This window comes from Pteropus alecto, unplaced genomic scaffold, assembly GCF_000325575.1.
Source record: "Pteropus alecto unplaced genomic scaffold, ASM32557v1 scaffold88, whole genome shotgun sequence".
NCBI lineage: Eukaryota > Metazoa > Chordata > Mammalia > Chiroptera > Pteropodidae > Pteropus > Pteropus alecto.
The window spans coordinates 13912171-13931417 of record NW_006494611.1 but is presented as its reverse complement, the minus strand read 5'-3'; the positions used below and the strand labels follow the sequence as shown (position 1 = coordinate 13931417).

Genomic DNA, 19247 nt, shown 5'->3' with positions numbered 1-19247 from the left:
CTTAGAAAAGTTGGCAATTTTCTTGCTCTTTATTGCTGCTTATTGTTGAAACTGTAAACCTAGCTGTGTTCTAAGCACAAAGCAGATTCCGCCTAAGGAATACTCCTAAGCCACACACCATGTTTTCTCTTGTATTAACTGGCTACAACTTCAACTTGGATTTCATTAGCACATGTTGGTCAGCTAAAATTGTTAAAATGGATTTTAACAAAATCATCTCGTCCTCTTGTTTTAATTTGCAGATATTTTATTTATTTCATCACTCTTAAAGCTGAGCAATGTAATGAGCAGATATTTGCATATCTGAATATCTGTTTTTATACGTGTGTGTAAACCAAAATTTTTTTTATTCAGGTTTTCTAAAATGCTTAACACTGAGCTACTGTTAGTAATATAAAGGAGAAAAGAATAAAATTATTTAATAAGTTTTACTGTGTCTAGCATATATGTACGTAGAGGTATTCTAAGATTTCTGCCCTCAGAGGAGTGCCAGAGGATTGCAGGTTAATGCACGGTGTAGAATAAAGTAGTTAAGAATACATCAGAACCAAAAACTATATGAAGCTCAGAAAAGTTAAGCAAAATCCCCACAATAATTAAAAAAAACATTCTTAGGTTTCAAACTCCAAGTCAACTACAATACCCAGGTTCTCCCCACCATGCCAGAACCCCTTATGAATTCTCCAAACTCAGTGTACTTAAGCGATATCATAGCTGGAGTCATGGGATGTTTTTCGAGTTAGAAAAAACAGAACACACTTCCTGGTCTCTTCCATCCCTCTGGTCTGAGAAGTTCTGCCTTGTCAAACCCCTCCCCCTGGTCCATGGACCCCTATGCTCGTTCTCTAACATCTTTAATTTCACCTCCAAACATGTACTAAATGCCAAATACGTGCATTTAATTAGTGACACAGTGATAAAATGCAGTTTCGTAAAAGAGACCAACATCTAAACAGATAAATATAATACATTGTAGGGGCTACTATAGTGAAGTTATATGTAGGGTAGAGGAGTTTAAACCCTACTTTATTTTAATATACACTGAAGGTCTGACTCTTCAAAGATACAAATCTTATACTAAGATAAAAAAAGAAGTAGGAAGAAGCAATAGTAATGCAAGAAGAGTGAAGTGGAGCCACTCGTAAAGGTAGCCCCACAGCAGGCCATGGAGCACTTCTGCGTTTCAGCCCTGATTTGGTGCTGAGCGTTGTAGGTGTTAGTACAGAGAAACAATCCTCTACACCATTCACATGACTTAAAAATGCAGCTGACCCTCAAGAGAAACACCACTGCAGTGATCCTGGTACGAAAACTATGGATTGCTCTGTGAGCCATCACAGAGAAGAAACCGTGTATGTAAATGTTCGTAGCCTCAACGACATCTTTGTCATAAACAGCAATGACTTCCACTCTGCTGGTTTCCTAATGGCCTTAGACATAGGTAAAAAACGTCACCTACAGAATCATGTTCGTAATTTTCAAGTGCAGGCAAAGCCACGCTCTCCCAATTCGAAGCTCTCTGCTCTGGCTTATCCCACAGCAAAGTTTAGAGTCAGGGAAGCCAACTCAAAAGCCTCTTGACACTGGCCAGCTGGACTGTGGGGGCTGGCAAATGTGTGTCTTCACCCAAAGGGGGCGCAGCTGCTCCTCTCCAGCCAGTATCCTAATGCAGATGTGGGTCCAGAGTGGCTCATCTTTCAGATTTTCCAAAAGAAATTTAGAATTTTAAAATGTAGAAATTTTCAACTTTTACATGTTGGGGCAAAAAATTTAACACTGGGCCAAACTCATTTCCAGTTTGTAACCTTTTTGTAGTATTTAAGGCAAAAGAGGGTGGCTAAATCAGCCTGAGATGGGCAGGAGACTAGGTGCTGCCTTAGGGCTGATGTCTTCTCAAATCCAGTTGAATCAAACAGACACTGAGGGACACAGTGACTATGGCCCTTCAACCTGCCATCTGGCTTTCTTGGCTGTTTTACCAAACAAAACTTGCTGACTGCCAGCATTTCCTTGCTATGCTCTGCTCTCCAAACCTGACATCTGAGGGAATGTCAGAGCTGGAAGGGAACTAGGAGGTCATCTACTCCAGGGTTTTTGGTCTAGGACATCCCTTCACACTTGGAGCATATAAAAATGTTGATTCCTTGGCCTCAGATCTCCTAAAGCAGAATGTTGGGTGGGGAGCATGAAATACGCATTATTAACAAGCTCTTCGGGGCATTCTGGCATTTTACTGAAGATCGATACCCGCCAAGCTAGTCCAACCTTGACTTCCTGATAGAACAGAGTCCCAGAGAGGGGAGTGACTTATCCACCACACAGTAGGTTTGCTGGAGAGTGAGGGAGGCCCAAACTCCCAAAGGCAGTGGTTGTGAGAGCCTGTACATTTTGGCTTATGTGACATGATTCCAAAAAATTACTCTCCGAAATCCCCAGTGCTCTGCCTAAGGTAAATCTAGTGGTTTATTGGCCTGGTTCTCCTTATTTTTATTTCTTATGCTGGGCTCTCTGCATTGAATCTAATGATATTTTTGCTTTGGATGGATGAGTGGGAAATATTAAGAAGACATCCAAGAGGCCAATCTAGTGATGGCACCCATGTGAGTTAAAGGTCAGGACCAAGCTACATTTTTGCATATAATCTGGAGAGATAACAAAGAAAGGAGCCCTGCAGAACATCCTGTGGTCCAGAAACAGGAGCACTGAGAGAGAATCAAATTAACATCATGTCTCCAAACCAAGCAACCAAACAGAGAAAGAAGGAATGGCATGCACCCCAGAGAACAAGTTAGCATCTGATAATAACCTTCACCTTCTTGCCTGCCAGACTCATTATATGGATTTAACCCCAGAACCAGCACATCTTCCACTCAAATATTTTAACAAGTATTATAGGTAAGTCTGAAGGAAAGTCACCCATTTCAGGGGATGTACCAAGCACTGATCTCATTACTTGAGTAAGCAAACAGCCCACCTGCAACAGGCAAAGTGCCATGCAAGGCACTAGAGGTGGAGAGTAGAGCACAGCAGAGCCAAGGCAAGATGGACATCAATGCAGGTCAATGACAGCACAGCGAGATAAGTGCCCCGTTAGAAGACCCCACGGTTCAGAGGACAGGCTTTCCAAGGCAAGTGTTGAGTGAGCTAGGCTTAAGAAAAATAATATTCAAGTTTTAATAGTGTTTGTCCCTGAACTTAGGTTGAAAGTGAATCATTAAATGGAACTTAAAGGAAAAAAATGGCCTGAGTAGTATTAGTCACTTTCTGATGACAAAGGATGATGGTGTAGAGGAAGGGCAGCTGTGTGGACGAGATCAGATTGTGACACAGTGAAAGGCGTTCCTTCACGTCTTAATGATGTTGAGAGTCACATAGCTACAAAGATAAACTGTCTCGAATGCTAAATATCAGAGTTGATAATAAGCTAAAGGTTTTAATGAAGGAGAAGCGAAAGACTTAGGAAAAAGGCAGCTTTGCTATTTCATTCACAAGTTTTGCAGAATGGCACCTATGCCACCTTGCATAGGTTCAAGTGTATGCGTTTTCACTGGGTTTTTATAAGGTGAAGGTAAGTGGGGGGTGGGGAGCTAATACTAGAGGATAAAGGAAACTTCCAGAGTACATTATTTCCAGTATAAATAATCTCTCACATTTGCTCATATGCTACAGTAATAATTCTCTTCTCCTGAAGAAGTGAACTTTATGGAAATAATGGCTTAGTGGAGATCAAAAAGGAAGTATCTCAAAATTTAAATTTTATTTGACTTCTTTGGCAATTTCTGGGGAGCATGTTGCTATAGAAAGAGCCCTGAAATGGGAACTACCAGACCCAAGTTAAAATTCTGGTTCTGATTCTGAGCAAGTCACCCTAAACCTCAGCTTCCTTCACTCTAAAGAAGGAATTATAATGTCTGTCCCAGCTATCTTTCCACAATGTCATGAAAATCAAAACCCAATTTATTTAGGAGCTCCTATATATTAAATGTTTTTACTATCCCAACCAACATGCTAAATAATGCATAAGTATCATGTTATTTTAGCCACACAGTCACACTATATGAGAGTTCCTATAATATTTCCATTATACAGATGAGGAAGTTATGGTTTAGAGAGCTTAAGTCACTTGTCCAGGGTCACATAACAAAGAGAGGGGCAGAGCCAGTATTTGAACTTGAGTGTGTCTGCTTCTAGAGATTGAGCTCTTAGCCCCTACTTTATGCTTTTCTATCATAAAGGCAGAAAGTGTACATGAAAACACATTGCAGATGGGAAATGCTATCCAATATTATTTTTATTTTTCAGCAATGATTATAGTATGGATGAGGATGAAGAGAAAACAAGTGAAGAAGGTGACATTACCTGCCTCCAAGAATCTCCATTCATTTTACTCATCCATTAGAACCACATTCATCCCCATTTTCAACTAGCATCAGTGCAGACGCATTCAAATGCAAATAACAGAAAAGGCTGACACCATCAGGACATTAGCTGTTGGTTAAAACAGAAGTCTGGAATCAGATAATCCAACTGAGATCAGCAGTTCCACAATGTTCAGGTTCTGTCATCTCTATAATTCTCTTGGTCCCCTACTCACACTCACATAATGGCTGCTGCAGCTCCAAACATCACAATCTAATGTGACTTTTTTTTTTTTTCCAAAACCAAGAAGCGGACAGCTAGCCAGCATAATGAATGAGCACACCTTGTGTGCCTCTCTCCTTTCATACAACAAAAGAAAAATTTATTGGAAGTGGAAATATCCATGCAGAAACTCCACAGTACGCTTCCCTTACATCTTATGGACTAGAACTGGATTATACAGTGTATTAGGATGGGCCAGGCTAAGCTCCGGTAACAAGTAAGCCCTGAAATCTCCATATAGGTGCATTTACTGTTCACGTCACAATATCGTGGGCTGGTGGCCCTCCTCCGTCTTGTAACTATACCACCTGGAACATGAGGCCTTCTAGGACTCTGCAGTGGGGGAAGAGAGACGAAGACAGTGGTACGAGTTCTTAACTGTGGCAGAAGTGATGCGCTCTGCTCACATTCCTATAGGTCAGAACTTGGTTCTGCAGCCTCACTTCCTGCAAGGTGACTGAGAAGGACGATTGGCCCAGCAAAGGAATCACTGTGAGGAACTCACACCATTGTGTGCCGCTCATGGCCTCCCCTGGTGTCAGAGAAGAAGGGGCTTGGGAACGGCTGCTGGTGGGAGTCTGCTGCTCCAGCTCATGTCCATTTGCGCCCTCAACAGAATGGGAGCCTGGCTAAAGATATGGCAGGACACGTTTTTCTTTGAGCTTCCTTGATTCTTATGCCTCCCTCTTCCACAGCCCTTTTCTCTGAGTAATATAATAATCTTTCATTTGCCTGCCACTCTCTCCCCTCATCCACCCCAGCCCCAACAGACTGTAAATTTCTTAAGGTCAGAGGTTATCTTCCTTTCCCACCTCATGCCTAGACTAGGGTCTGGCACAGACTAGGTGCTCAATAAATGTTTTTATTTTTTTATTTTATTTTATTTTTTCTCTCTTCAATTCCCCCCCACTTCACCCCCTCCACCACCACCACCACCACTTCCACCCGTGACCTATGGATGTTGCCATTTCCCCTTAAGAACTAAATCTCTGAAAGCAGGGTGTCTCCTCCCACACACTCATGGTGTGCACTCGGCGCACCCAGGGTGTGATCTTTGGTTCCACCTGGGGTGTGAACCCAGGACCTTCCGCGTGTAAAGCAGACGTGCTAACCACTACACCATGGAACCACCCCCTCACTAAATGTTTTTAGAGCAAGTTAATATGAGGGCCTTTTAGAAATAAGAATTTCAATTATTTGACTGTCTTTAAGAAATACGTGGCACTTATCTTTAGAATTTCCAGTAGAATCATGGAGGAACAACAAGTATGATTCAACCTTTAAACAAATGTGGGTGCAAAGGAGACTACACAACAGATTTCGAGAATGTGACCATAAATCAAGTAAATATTTGATCAGTGACATCAACATATGTAAAAGATTTCTTTAAGGAAACTGACTCCTGGAAACCCATTTATATACCTTCAGTCTGGCTTTAGGACTTTAACAAAACTATATATCCCAGAACGAAAGTGTTGAGTCCTTTGCCTGCCCAGAGAATGCTTCACAGTGATGACAGCTAAGGCAGTAGGTAAAAAATACAGAGTAGTCTTGAGGCAGGTAGTATTATGCCCAGTTTACTGATTGACATAGGCTCAGAGAGTCTAATAATTTACCCAAGATCATATAGCTGTTAAGAGGGCGGTGACAAAATTGGAGAACCAGGTCATCTTGTTTCAAAGACAACAACTTTTAACCATTAAGATTTGGACTTGCTCCCATACTCAGGGTACTAGAAGAAGATTTGGCAGGCGTTTTGCTCATCCATTACTGTGTAACAACACAGACCAAAACCCAGTGGCTTATAACAAAAATTTATTACTACCTCTCATGGTTTTGTGATTGACAGGGCCAGCTGGGTGATTTGCCTTTGGAGTCTCTTATACAGTTTCAATCAGAGAGTCTTGTGGCTTAGCCTCAGAAGTCACAAAGTGTCACTTCTACTCTATTATACTACTCAAAAATGGAGCAGAGGACCAGCTTAGATTCAAGGAGAGAGGACCACATAGAAGAGAATGAATATCAGGGAGCATCCTTCATCAGGAACATCAGGGAGACAGACTGGCTACCACAGCGGACGAAGTTAAATGAGCAAGTGAGGAGCATCCCTGGTGTGCGTGCAAGGGCTTCCTTCTCAAAAAAGAACCTTCACATTCACTTCTCATTTGGTCTTTTGTAGCCTGTCAGGCAGGCAGACCAGGGTCAGGACTAGATCTTTATTTTACAGACCTGGACACTGGTGCTCAGTGAAATTACATGACTTACCAAAAGTCACACAGCTTCTAAATGTGCGTGTGGGTGTGAAAGTTGGCTTTCTTACTCCTAGGTCTGCAAGTTTTATAGGTTTTTCCAAGCAGGTGATAGAGGTGCCATCAACACAAAGTAATCAAGGGGAAGCAATCATGAATCTAAAGTTTAAAAGAGAAAGGATATGAAAGTTATAAACATTTTAAAACAGGATAACACCTACTATAATAGCTGAAGCAGAAACAGACATGTGTCTACTGCTCGTGGGAGTGTAATTTGGTCCAAACTTTCTAGATATGCAATAGATACCAAAAACTTTAGAATTTTGCAAAATCTTTGACCCAGAAGTTCCATATCTAGAAAAATTTCTAAGGAAATAGTCATGAATATGGGCAAATACTTAGTTATTAAAATGGATTCTGGGGTATTTTTGCTAAAAGGGAAAAATTAGAAAAAATCCAAATAAAAGAGGTTTTGTTAAATAATGGAAGACCATTTTGTCATTAAATTGATGATGTAGAAAAATATTTATTGTCATCTAATATGTTTGCAATGTTATTTATGAGGAGAAAGTGGGTTTTAAAGAGTATTATAATATTCCATTTTTATTTTAGACACCATACATGTGTCCATGCACACAGAAAAAGGAATAATAAAGAAGGGATTCAAACTGTTAATAATAGTTATTTAAAGCTGGTGGGATTATAGGTCATTTTTATTTTATCTTTTCTTCTCTATATTTTAAAATTGCTTATAGCCTGTATTACTTTTGTAATGAAGTTTTAAAGAGGAAAGCGAGAAAGAGAATTAGGAAAACACAAAGGGTTCTAAGTTAATTTTAACAAACAAATGAAGAGATACAGAGGAGTAACATAGAGCCTTATGCTTAATTTTTCTAAGTGCTTTTTAATTCAAGGTCTAATTTGACTTCTACAACAACTCAATGAGAGAGATTGGACAGATATTATTTCTATTTTGTAAATAGGAAAAGTAAGCTCTAAGCAGTTAAATCTGTAAGGTCATCCCAGGTTATTAGTGACAAAACCAGAACAAAAGCCCAGATCTCCTGGGACATTCAGAGACCTCAGACAAAGTCACAGCAGAGGCTGAAGTCACACCTGGCTTTGAATTGGCATGTCTACTTCCACTTTAGTTAATCTCCTATCGTGGACGCCCCTAGTGTTTCAGCCTACCCAAAGTCCTTTCTCCTGTCTTCGTCTTAGGTCTCTGCACTTTGTCTTTCTCTGTGGGACGTGCCCTCCCTCAATCTCAGTGCAGCTTTAATGAGAACAATCCTGGAGAATTCTGCCAAAGTGTTAGAAAACAGTTTGCTGAGTTGGTAGGAGGTAGGCAAGAGCTTCTGCGGCCTTCAGGACTGACAGATGGCCGAAATGATGCCAGAAAGAGTCGGGTGGCAAAGACAGATGCCGGAACACGTTGTTTGGGTACTTGGATCCTGGTGTGGCTAAAGCTAGATCCCCCTACTGGACTTTTTGCTCATCTGAGTCAGCGCATTACTTTTTCCCTTTCTTTAGTCTACTCTTCTCCCTCTGCTTCTCCGCCCCTCCCCCTACTCCCTTCCAACCCCTTCTCTCCCTCCCCCTCATTCTTTTTCGTTTGTTTAATTTCAGGTTGTATTCCTGCCCCTTGTAACCAAAAGACTCCCAACAATTATACTCTCCCATCTCAGTTTTCTAATGTCTAAAATGAAGATATTAATAATAAGGTGCTGCTCACCTTCTACATAAATCGTTGCGAGATTTACATGAGTCAATGCCCATAAAATGCTTGCCACATAATGAGAGTCGATAAGTGCCACCTGTTATTTTTAAGGAGTTAGGAAAAACTGCATTCAGAAACTCTCATTCATCCACTTCCCCTCACAAAAAAGAAAATGACTGCTCCATGCATAAAAATATAGGGAATAAATTCCTATAATGCAAGTTGTGAGAAAAGAGAAAGCACTGTGTTAGCAGCTTCCACTGGGAGTTGCTATTTCTTAATTTATGGCCAGGCAGAGGCAGCTAGCAGCAGGCCCTGCCCCCCATCTCCCTGGCATGGGAGTCACCGCTCCCCCACCTTTCTGATATACTTACTTACTCCCTAAGGGTTCCTCTTCAATGCCAGGCGATGCTGGGCTGTGATTAAAACATTGCGTCTACAATTGTTAGAAAGAGCAAGAACTGCAAGAGAGGAGGAGAAAGGGGAAGTGAAGTGGTTGACAGGACAGAAACGGCTGATTTTGCAATGCTGTTTGGTGAGAAGGAAAGTAAACTAGGAGAAAGTTAGCCAGGCCTTACAACCCCATTCCTGCACTGATTATAGAAAGAAAGGATACTGTGCCTGCAGTCAAAAAATGCACAGTATCCTGTGCTGTTCATTTTTCCAGTGGTTGGGACTCCGATGAAGCCAGGCCAGAGGGCTCTGAGGTTAAGAACATTAGCACAGGAGGAGCAAAATTCATGGAAAATCAATGTATTGGATTAAACAGAAGAGGGCATTATGTAAACCACAGAATCTCCAAGGAAAAGGTCAGAGAATTGGTCTTGAAGACCTCCCAGTCCGGAACAATGTTCTCACTGTAGGTGCTGCTCAAGTGGAGTGTCCATGGCCACCACCCCGTGGCACCACACCTGGGCACCATTGGTGTTAGCCACTGAATGCCAGAAACCCACACTGTGCCCTAAACCCTTACCCCACAACAGATTCTCTGCAGCCCCAGCTTCCTCATGTTCTCTCCTAGAGGCCAAGTCTGTCATGGGTGTCTAATTGGCTAAGCCTAGAGTATAAGCATTGTTGCAAGGGGGTTGGGAAAGCCAGGATAAGCCTTTAACCCTGGGTGTGTGTATGGGCGGGCGGGGAGGCGGGAGGGGGGCGGGGACAGAACCCATGGTGTTGGAAATTTCCCAGTTGCAGAATGGGATTCAAAAGGACAGCTATGAAGTGTGTCTACACCCTCCAGCAGCATTTCTATATTGCGTGTATGCGAACGAAGTAGGCATATGATCCATGTCTCAAGGTCTCATTTCCAGAGTGCTTTCATCCTTAAAAATCCAAAGAACCATCATGCAAGCCCCCACCAGTGGCAGCCACCCAATCTCCTCATTTGGGTGTCATTCAGCCTCTCTGAGTTCAGACCACAGCTCCAAGTACCTTCTGGTCATAACATTGTCCCCCAGACGTGGACCCAGGTCTCTTTCTCCCCTTTCCTCCAAAATGAAAAGCTAACACACTTCCCAGAGACAGACCAGGCCCGTGGGGAAAACACTGTTTCCTAATGCAACAGAGAAGTTGGCTCTGATTTGTCACATCCTCTACCTTTAGGATTCAGCTCTGGTTTTCCCTTTTCAGAAACAAAGGCCTATTACATGGCCCCGAAGCTGAATTCAGCTACCAAACTTAGGATGCAAGGACAGAAGTAACTTTTTTTTAAAGCATTAGGTTTTAGTAATGTCCCAGATGAAACTCCATTTTGCAGGAGAGAGTTGAGAAACTGCTCTGATGAGTTTTTCCTTTAGAAAAGGATAGAAAGCAGATTAAGGGCGATGCTCCAGAGCAGTCCCGGCCCCACACTTCCAGGTGACAGTGTTTTACAGGGTCCCCACAGGCCTAGACAAGGGGAAGTGAACCTTTGAATAAAGAATGATTATATTCTTCCTCAACTTTTCCACTTCTACTCTTCCTTTTCTAGTGATTTCCATGCACTGTCTGTGTTTGCATTTGCCCCCACTCCCACCCCAGCTCATTTCCGTATGTCACTCAGTGCTTGTCTGTTGAATGACCAACCAGCTCCTCTGTGCATTCTGCTTGGGTCTCTCAGGAAAGGCAGCTACTATCCTCACCTATCTCCATGACCCCTTTGGAATATTTACTTGATGGTCCCATATTTATCTGTTCTGTGAGTTTCCCTTTAGGACAGAGGCAATATGTCATTTGCTATGGAGTCCTAAAGAACTGTCTGTGTTTATCATTGTTTTGGAATGGAAAGGATGGTCACTGTAGCCAAATGCCACAAGGGGGCAGTGTGGAGCACATTTTCAAGGACAAACTCCCTCCACCCCTACCTCAACCCCCACCCCACCCCACCCCAGACTCTTCTCCTAGACCCTGCCTAGAAGGTTTTCTAGACCTTATTTTGTTCAACGTTTTCATTTGTGAGAGAAGGAGTTGAGGCCCAAGAAGTCAAGGGCTGTGACCAGAGGCACATAGCTCCTGAGCCCAGCTCTTGATCGGGTCCAGCACCCTTTCATTACAATATGCTCATACACCCAGCTCCCTAGGCTCTGAGGGCCCTGGTGGTGCTTTCATCATCCCTGGAGCACATCCTAGGAGGCTGCTCATTGGCTGCTGGCTGGTGAACACGTGCAGCACAGAGGAAACAGACCTCTGAGTGCACCATTCAGGGCCCCGTCTCTCTTCCCAGGCCTCAGCAGGGTCCAGGCTTTGGTGACTTGGGCCCTCACAAGACTCTCCTTTCCTCTGACACGTCTTTCTTCCCCTTTTGAGACCTACATCACCTGGGCTCCTATTTCCCAAGAAAGGAAGAACTCCATGCTCAGATCATGTCTTACACCAATTATCCTCTCAAAATTCACTTCTTTTGTGTGCTATTTCCTCTAGCCTTGCTTTTTAATTTTCTCTATCTGTGTGTGTATGTTTGGGGGTGTAGGTGTTGGGGAGAATACTAGTATGCTGATGGTTCACTCCTCCCCTCTTGGCTGTCCGTACATTTTCACGGCGGGTTCCCAAAGGACCACGCCTTAGATAGTAGAGAGAGATATCTGGAAGACACATGAAACCTCAACAAATTTTTTTCACTCATTCATCTCTATAATTACTCAATTATTAAAAAGTTTTTAAGCATCCACTATGTGCTGGGTGCTGAAACAATAACACAATCTTGCACTTTTCAAGTCCTTGCTATGTGCTAGGCAATGTGCTGTGCTAAGGTATGACATTCATTATCCTACACAGGCCTATGAGGGAAGTATTATTAGTTCCATTTTATAGGTGAGAAGAGAGAGGTCTAGAAAAATAATGTCCAAGGAAACACAGCCAGTGAGCTACAGGAAACCAAGAATCAAACATTGCAGGCTGCCACCCAGGTAACTGGGCATCTCCTGCACATGTTTACTGTTAGACTTATGGGTCACATGCCCAGAACTCTCCCCTGAGTCTGCACCCCAGCAGGCAGCGAAAGAGTGGTTAAGCACACAGCCCCAAGAACGAAGGACCAAGCAGGAGCAACAGTGACCCCCAGGCCTGGGTTTCTGACTACTTACATGCATTGTAGCTTTGTAGCTCCTGGACTAGAATTCCAGACTATTCCACCAAGTTTGATTCTGCAACTGCACATCTGTACTCTTTGTGAGACCCAGAGTCACCTCAAAGCTCCAGCTCAGAGCAGAGCCTCTCCAAGTTCACCAGGATGGTGTCTGCTAGATTGGGGCCTAAAAAGCCATGTGAGCTGGACCCTCTTCCTTTGCCATATTGAACACATCTGCTGCTTCATCTGTAAAGTGGGAGACTATACTACCTGTTTTGGAGAGCTGTCCGCAAGATCAGATAAGAGCATGAATGTGAGAAGGATTTTTAGTTTAGCTGTCTTTTCTTGTATCAATCTATGCACCCTTATCATTGCCAGGAGCTGGACTGGCGTGCCTTGATTGAGTTCTCCTTGAGGCCTAAAGAAGAAGTTCCTTGTCTTCAGCACTACACAGGTCAGGATAATTTTTTTTCTATTATAAATCTCATTAAGTCACTTAGGATTGTCAACTTTTTTACATAGGATTTTTTTTTTTAATGACCACCGCAAACATGCTGTTCTAAAAGAAAAAGAAGTTTAACAAAGAAGCAGGCAGGACATAATCATGCAATTAAAAGTGGATATATTAACCTTGTGAAAACCTATGTGGTCTCTATTTTTCTCACTTCTCTTTAGACCAGTAGAAATTAAAGCGAGGATTGGCCCCTGGGAGCCATTGCTAGAGACGGTGTCTTCTAAAGTTGTGTCCTTCCCTTACAGACAAACCCGCAGCAGTGAGAGATGGGCCAACTAAAGCCTGGGGCAGTCATGTGCATCGGGGGAAAGGAAAAGCAGTGTCTCAGAAAAAAAGTTTTTAATGCACATTACAAAATAGTCTGTAAACCATAACCCTTAATTTGTAAAATACCCATATGCCTACAGACAGCCTTAGATGCACATTAAAAACACTGAAAGACTATACAGCAATATCCCAAAGGATTATCTCTGATGGAAAATAATGGTTATGTTTATTTTCTCTGATTTGTTTCTTGCATTTTCTAAATCTTCCTGTTTTGTCGTCAGAAACATAGAATGGATAAAATAGAAGGAAAAAAGTGATGCAAGAGAAATCATGCAACATACTGTGTATGACCTTGGCCGATGGTCTCCTTGGGATATGCAGCATTTCAGTGAAGCCACAACTTTTACCACAGAAGGCTCTTCTGGGTTTGTGCTGGCGTCACTCATTTCCTGTCTTCACGTTTCTAGGGCTGGGCCTGGTGTCTGGCATGCAGTATGCTCTCGATGGGTGTGTTGAGTGGGCTGCTTTCTTTACTAGGCTGGCCAGTATGGCTCCTGGCCAAGATGGGGCCACAGAGAAAAGCTGCCACTTAAGCAGAAATGAACCATCCCCACACTGAGTTTAAAAATTTGTATTTGAAAGCTTTGATTGCATCTCTCCTTGGGAGAACAGAAGTGCTCGCCAAGATCCCTTTGATGAGGCTAAGCTCCTGTCTTAGAGGCAATCTGATTGCCATTAAAATAAGACCATCTTTAAAATAACAATGGGTCCTCCATTGATTAGGCATTTTGGTGACAGACAAAAGGAGTTGATTCTGGACGATTGAAGCAGGAAATAAATGTATTGGAAAGGTTCCTGGTAACCCCCAGTTTGGACAGGAAGACAAGACCCTCTGATAAAATGGGCAGGACTCAAGAGCAATCACCTGTAGGGACTGCTGCTGAGGCCCCTTAGTCTTGTCTCCTGATTCTGAGTCCATAGGCTTACTGTGGGGATGAAGAGGTGGTGCCGGGAGCCAGACCGTCTGGTTCAGATCACACGTACCAGGACCTGAGGCAAAACCCATGATATCCCTATGCTGTGTTTCCACATCTGTAAAATGCAGATAATAAAAGTACTCACTTGCATTCATTACCTTTTGCTATGGAACAAATTACTCCAGCACTTAGTGAGTTAAAATAACAATAAACATTTATTTTCTCGGTTCCTGTGGGTCAGATATTTGGGAGCAGCCCAGCTGGGTGATTGTCATAAGGTTTCTCAAGAGGTTCAGTCAGATGGGGATAGGTCTGCAGCCATCTGAAGGCTCAGTCAGGGCTGGAAGATTTGTTTACAACGTGGCTCACTCATCTGGCCAGCAAGTTGGTGCTAGCAGTTGGCAGGAGCCCAGTTTCTCCCTAAGTGGGACACTTGTGTGTCCTCGCAACACGGTAGTTACCTCCAAGTGATACCAGAGAGAGAGCCAGACAGAAGCTATATCCTTTGTATGACCTAGCCTGTGAGTCACATCACATCGCTTCTGCTACATTCACTCATTAGATGAACATAAGTCCAGCCGGCAGGCAAGGGGATAAGAATGAGCCTCCATCTTTTGAAGGAAGAAGTGTCGAAAAGTTTGCAGTTCTATTTCTAACCACGACACTACTTCATAGGATTATGAACATTAAATAAGTTAATATAAGTAAGTGCTTAAAACAGTGCCCGGAATATGGTAATTACCATAGAAGCGTTTGATTGCTATTGTTATTATTACTATTATTATTCTCCCCTATCCTTCTAGTCCACTTGCTCCTTACTGTTCCTTTTCCCTAAAGTTACCTCCGAGGTGGCCGCTGATCCCTCCTTGACTTATTGGCTCCTAAGATCCCCCGAGGGAAGCAGAGACTTCTTTAGGACTAGCCCCATCCCCTTTATCTGCCTCAGGAAATGAACTTTAGTCACACTAGGACTCCAACCACGGTGGACGGGCCTGGCTGCCAACACAAAGGTGCCAGCCCCTCTGTGCATATCTTAGCCCATACGGTTGCTGCAAGGCTGACCCTTGTTCTCTCATCATCTCTTCAGGTGACATATGCACAATAGTGAGCTGAGAAATTCCCCAGGCAAATGTCTGGCTTGGTGGGACATACTCTTGTCCAGTCAGGGCCCCCAGTGTCATAGAGCGTAGAGGGAGTTGTTTCAAGGGCTTCAGTAGAAACCACCAAGTGGGCGGAAGAACCACCGAGAAGGGCCCTCGCCACCACAAGCCCACAAACCACGAGGCAGAGCTACAGCAAATCGACATGCAGATTGCTCCCTGCAAAGGACACCCACTTGAGGGGGCTGAAACACAGCCAAGCCCTGCTTGCCAAGCCCAGAGCCTAAGCTACATCCGCCCTGAGGGAAGTTCTTAACTGTTCAGAGCGGGCACTTTTTTTTCTAATTTATTTCAAGTATTGCATATACTAGCTGTGGCTGGGACACCAGATCTCATCTGAAGATCCCTGTCCTGGGCCCCTGGTATATGAATACTTGACGACTAGGTGGCTGATTACTTTTTCCATTTGGTTTAACTTTTTTGTTTTCCAGTTTCTGCTTGGATTTCTTTCTGTTGGCGGATAGGTATGCTATGGACAGTAAAGATGATTGCAGGTCGAAGGCACATGAAAGCACTTGCCCTTACCCAGGCTCTCCCAGGCCTCCTCACTGTGCTAGAATTCCGCTCAATGTCTGTCTACCTGGGAACACTTGGGCCTCCTTGAAGAAGCAGTACAAGCAGCCTTCCCTTCGCCCCACTGGCATGGCTGAGGGGGTTACTCCGCTTTAAATGTTCAAAGCAATCGTCTTGGGGATATTGTGGGGACTCACCTTGACAAGATGGAGGAGCAGAGGTGCAGAGGTAGAAAGGGGACTTCAAACCTTTACACACGGATGAATACCCTATGATTCTGCTCTAGAGCAGATCCTCATTTTGCAAGGAGATACTCTGATCTCTGCAAGGACTTATGTCTCGAACCCTAGGGGCCATGTTGAGAGAGAGAGAGAGAGAGATAGAGAGAGAGAGAGAGAGAGATACCACATACAGAAAAAAGTCCCCTCCTCCTGTTTGGTTAAAAATATAAAATAAACAGGCACAGAAGTCACCTCTCCAGAAACTAGCCTGTCTATATTTACACTTGGTGGATCCTCGTCTCCGTGTCCATCATTTTATCTAAAAGTGAAAGAGGCAAAGAAGGGTGATTATAATAGTAATTAATGACCATGAGTAATAAACACAACTCTCATAAGGGCTCAGCCTATGGTTTCCTGCCATCTCGTCTCTGAGGAACACATGAGGTCCATTCACCCTGGTGACTCTGTACCCAGCCCCATGGACCAAGGGGATTTGGCAGCTGTGCACACCCGAGGCCGGAGCACGATGCTGAGCCTCTCCTGTAAGTTGGTTAAAGGGATACAGAGTTTTCAGTGAAAGCCCTACGTGGAAAATAACATTTCTGGCTTTTGCCACTTTGTGGGAATTCGCAACAGAGAATGACAGTAAGAGTAAAAGACTGGTGAGGTCGCAAGAGAGCACAGCCTCTAGTACAAGATTTCTCAACCTCAGCCCTATCGGCATTTTGGGATGGCTAATTCTTTGTGGGGGGAGGGGTGCTCTCCTGCGTATGTAGGTTGTTCAGCAACAGCCCTGACCTCTCTCTTACTCACTGAATGCCAGTAGCAATCCCCCAGTTGTGACAACCAAAAATATCTCCAGTTATTACCAAATGTTTCTGCAGCAGTGTGTGTGGTTAAGAGCAGGCACGTTGGAGTGATACTGCCTGGATTTGAATCCCAGAGCCTGCACCTTGTAGGAGCACTGAATGAGTTAATAAATCCAAAAGTAGGATGACTATATAATTTATCCTCTAAATCAGGGCAATTTGGGACTGAGAGTTCTAATAATAATTTCATGACCTGAGGTTGTCTCTGCAAATGGGGCCGTGGGGTTGGTTGGTCCTCAAGTCCACATACAGTGTTGAGCACTGAACTTTACCCAGTGTCCACTCAACAACTATTGTGCTAAGTGCTTTACATGCAGGAACTTCATTTAATCCCTCCCACCCCAAACCTTGTGAAGTCGGTATTATTATTATACCCTTTTTATATATGTGAAGACCGAAGAACTAGAAGCTAAAGTAACTTGCCCAAGGTCATACAGTGAGTTGTACAGCCAGGATTTGGATCTAGGCAGATGAGTTTCCAAGCTCATGTTCTTAACCACTGTGCTCGGGTGTGCTTGGTGCCCAGGGAAACACCACACCACTCAACATCCATGGGACTCCACATGAATGACTAGCTCTAGGTCATTCACATTAAACCCATTATTTACAAAACTGGGCTTTCAGGAGTTGTTGTGATAAGAAGCAGATACAATGAGAATCGATGTGGAGCAGGAAACCTGAGTAGCAGTGCCCAATCTGATCCCCAAAATTGTAAAGCTCAACAGGTGCACCATCCCATTAGAAAGTCACTATGGTTATTTAAGAATGAAACAAAATTTTTGTGTTTCAATTCATATTCAGTGTTTTCTGAGATGGCCACTAAGTTGTTAGGATATAAAGTCTTCTTAAGTCATTTGGACCCAGTTGATTAATAAATGGAACTGTTAGGTATTTCTTTTGGCCTAGGGGTGCCATGAAGGTGGTGGAAAGGAGAAAGTTTGGGAATTTATGCACCCACCATTTTGCCATTGGGAGAACCCTGGAGGGTAACGGTGGAGAAGGCCTTCTAGCCTAGAGACCTTGTCCTGATTGTCCACGCTGGGGAAACCTCTTCCTGTCCCCATGGCACATCGGCCTGGGATAATGGAATCCCTCCACCCTCGTTCTGTCCCTCTCGCACATGCGCACAGTTCTCCTTTCCCTCACACGAAAGCTCATGTCCCCTGACCCCAATCCGACTGCCAAGTTCCATCTGAGTCCCCTTTATTTCAACCTCTTGCCCTTTCTTTCAACTGTGTCAGGAAGGAAACTGGTTGTTTTACAACTTGAACTTAGTCGAGGTTCAAGTTGAGCATCTCCCATTGATAAGCAATCTGCCCCTCAGGTCAGAGGTCACATCATCAACTCAGACCCACATGACACGGTGATAAGCAGACACACGAATGCATCCCCTCCCAGGAGAGCACTCTGTACCCTTCATAAATATACAAAACCAATCACAAAATAGAATGGGAAACTAGGAGAGGCTGGTAGTATGACAAAGGAGAGAGAGGGTGAGGGCTTGGGTGGTGGGAGGGTGGCTAGTCAGGGAAGTGGCCACAGTCATCCTCTAACTTCCTCATTTACTACAACGATGGCAACGAAAAATTCAGACAGCAGGTGTGTGGTGGAAACATGTGGAGCAAGGGCAGGAGAACTGGTTTTTTTTTTTTACTAATCAGGGGCTACCTTAGACAAGCCACCTCTTGCTGTGGCTCAGTTTGAAAAGGGATTGATCACTGCTTGTAAAACTGTGGTGCCTGAAGCACATTGACAGCCTGTGTGTGTACCTGAAAGCTTTGGAATGTCTGTCTTTCTGGGGTGTTGAGTTTACTCAAGTTTTTTGGGGGGGCCCACTTGTTTTACAGGGCAGCATTTTATATCATTGCTTAAAATTCAAAATTTACATGCGCTTTAATTACAATAACTAACTGATGACACTTCATGGTCAATTACAGTGTGAAAAGTGTTGTGTTAATCTCTTTATATTATCCCTATAGTTACCCAAAGAGGTATTATTATTAAAATTCTATAATAAATAAAAAAGAAACCTGGAGCACAGAGAGATGAAACAATCCACCCAAAGTCATATGTTATTAAACAATGATAAAACCAAAGATTCTCTCCCTACCCCTTCCCCACCTCCAAAAAAAATCTGGGCCAATTACAAGGTGCTTTAGGATTTACCTCCAGACCCATAGGGCTTCTTTGGTGAAGAAGATTATAATATCACAAGTTATAACTATCTCTAAAGTCCAGCTCTGACACTCTTATATCACTAAATTGGAGATTAAAGACCGCACAACAGGTGCCACTGAGGGATGAAAAAAGGCTGCCCCCGCTCCCCGAGAGGGTTCCGAGGGTACACTGGGTGGGGTTTACCGACCCCTTCAGCGCTCCCAAATCTGCTGGAGGGCATGAAGCCTCTGCCTAGGCCACCGCCTCTCGCCCAGGCCGGGTGTTTCCAGCCTATGTCGCCCGGCACTTCCTCGTTCCCGCGCGCCCCGAGTTCAGCTCGCTACGCCCAGCGCCGGCGCTCCTCTGGCGGGAGGGGGTTTGGAGGGGAGATGTCGCAACCACTTCCTCCCTCTTT

At 43.8% G+C, this 19247-nt stretch overlaps 1 protein-coding gene across 1 annotated transcript in view; it reads left to right on the top strand.

Annotated features, from left to right (window-relative positions):
* Nucleotides 1-6604: 6604 nt before the first annotated feature.
* FFAR4 (free fatty acid receptor 4) overlaps nt 6605-19247 on the top strand; it is a 33718-nt gene continuing 21075 nt past the window's right edge. Inside the window, exon 1 of the mRNA XM_015599869.2 lies at nt 6605-6736. Within this exon, the coding sequence (XP_015455355.1) occupies nt 6605-6736 (132 nt within the window). The remainder of the gene's footprint in view (nt 6737-19247) is intronic.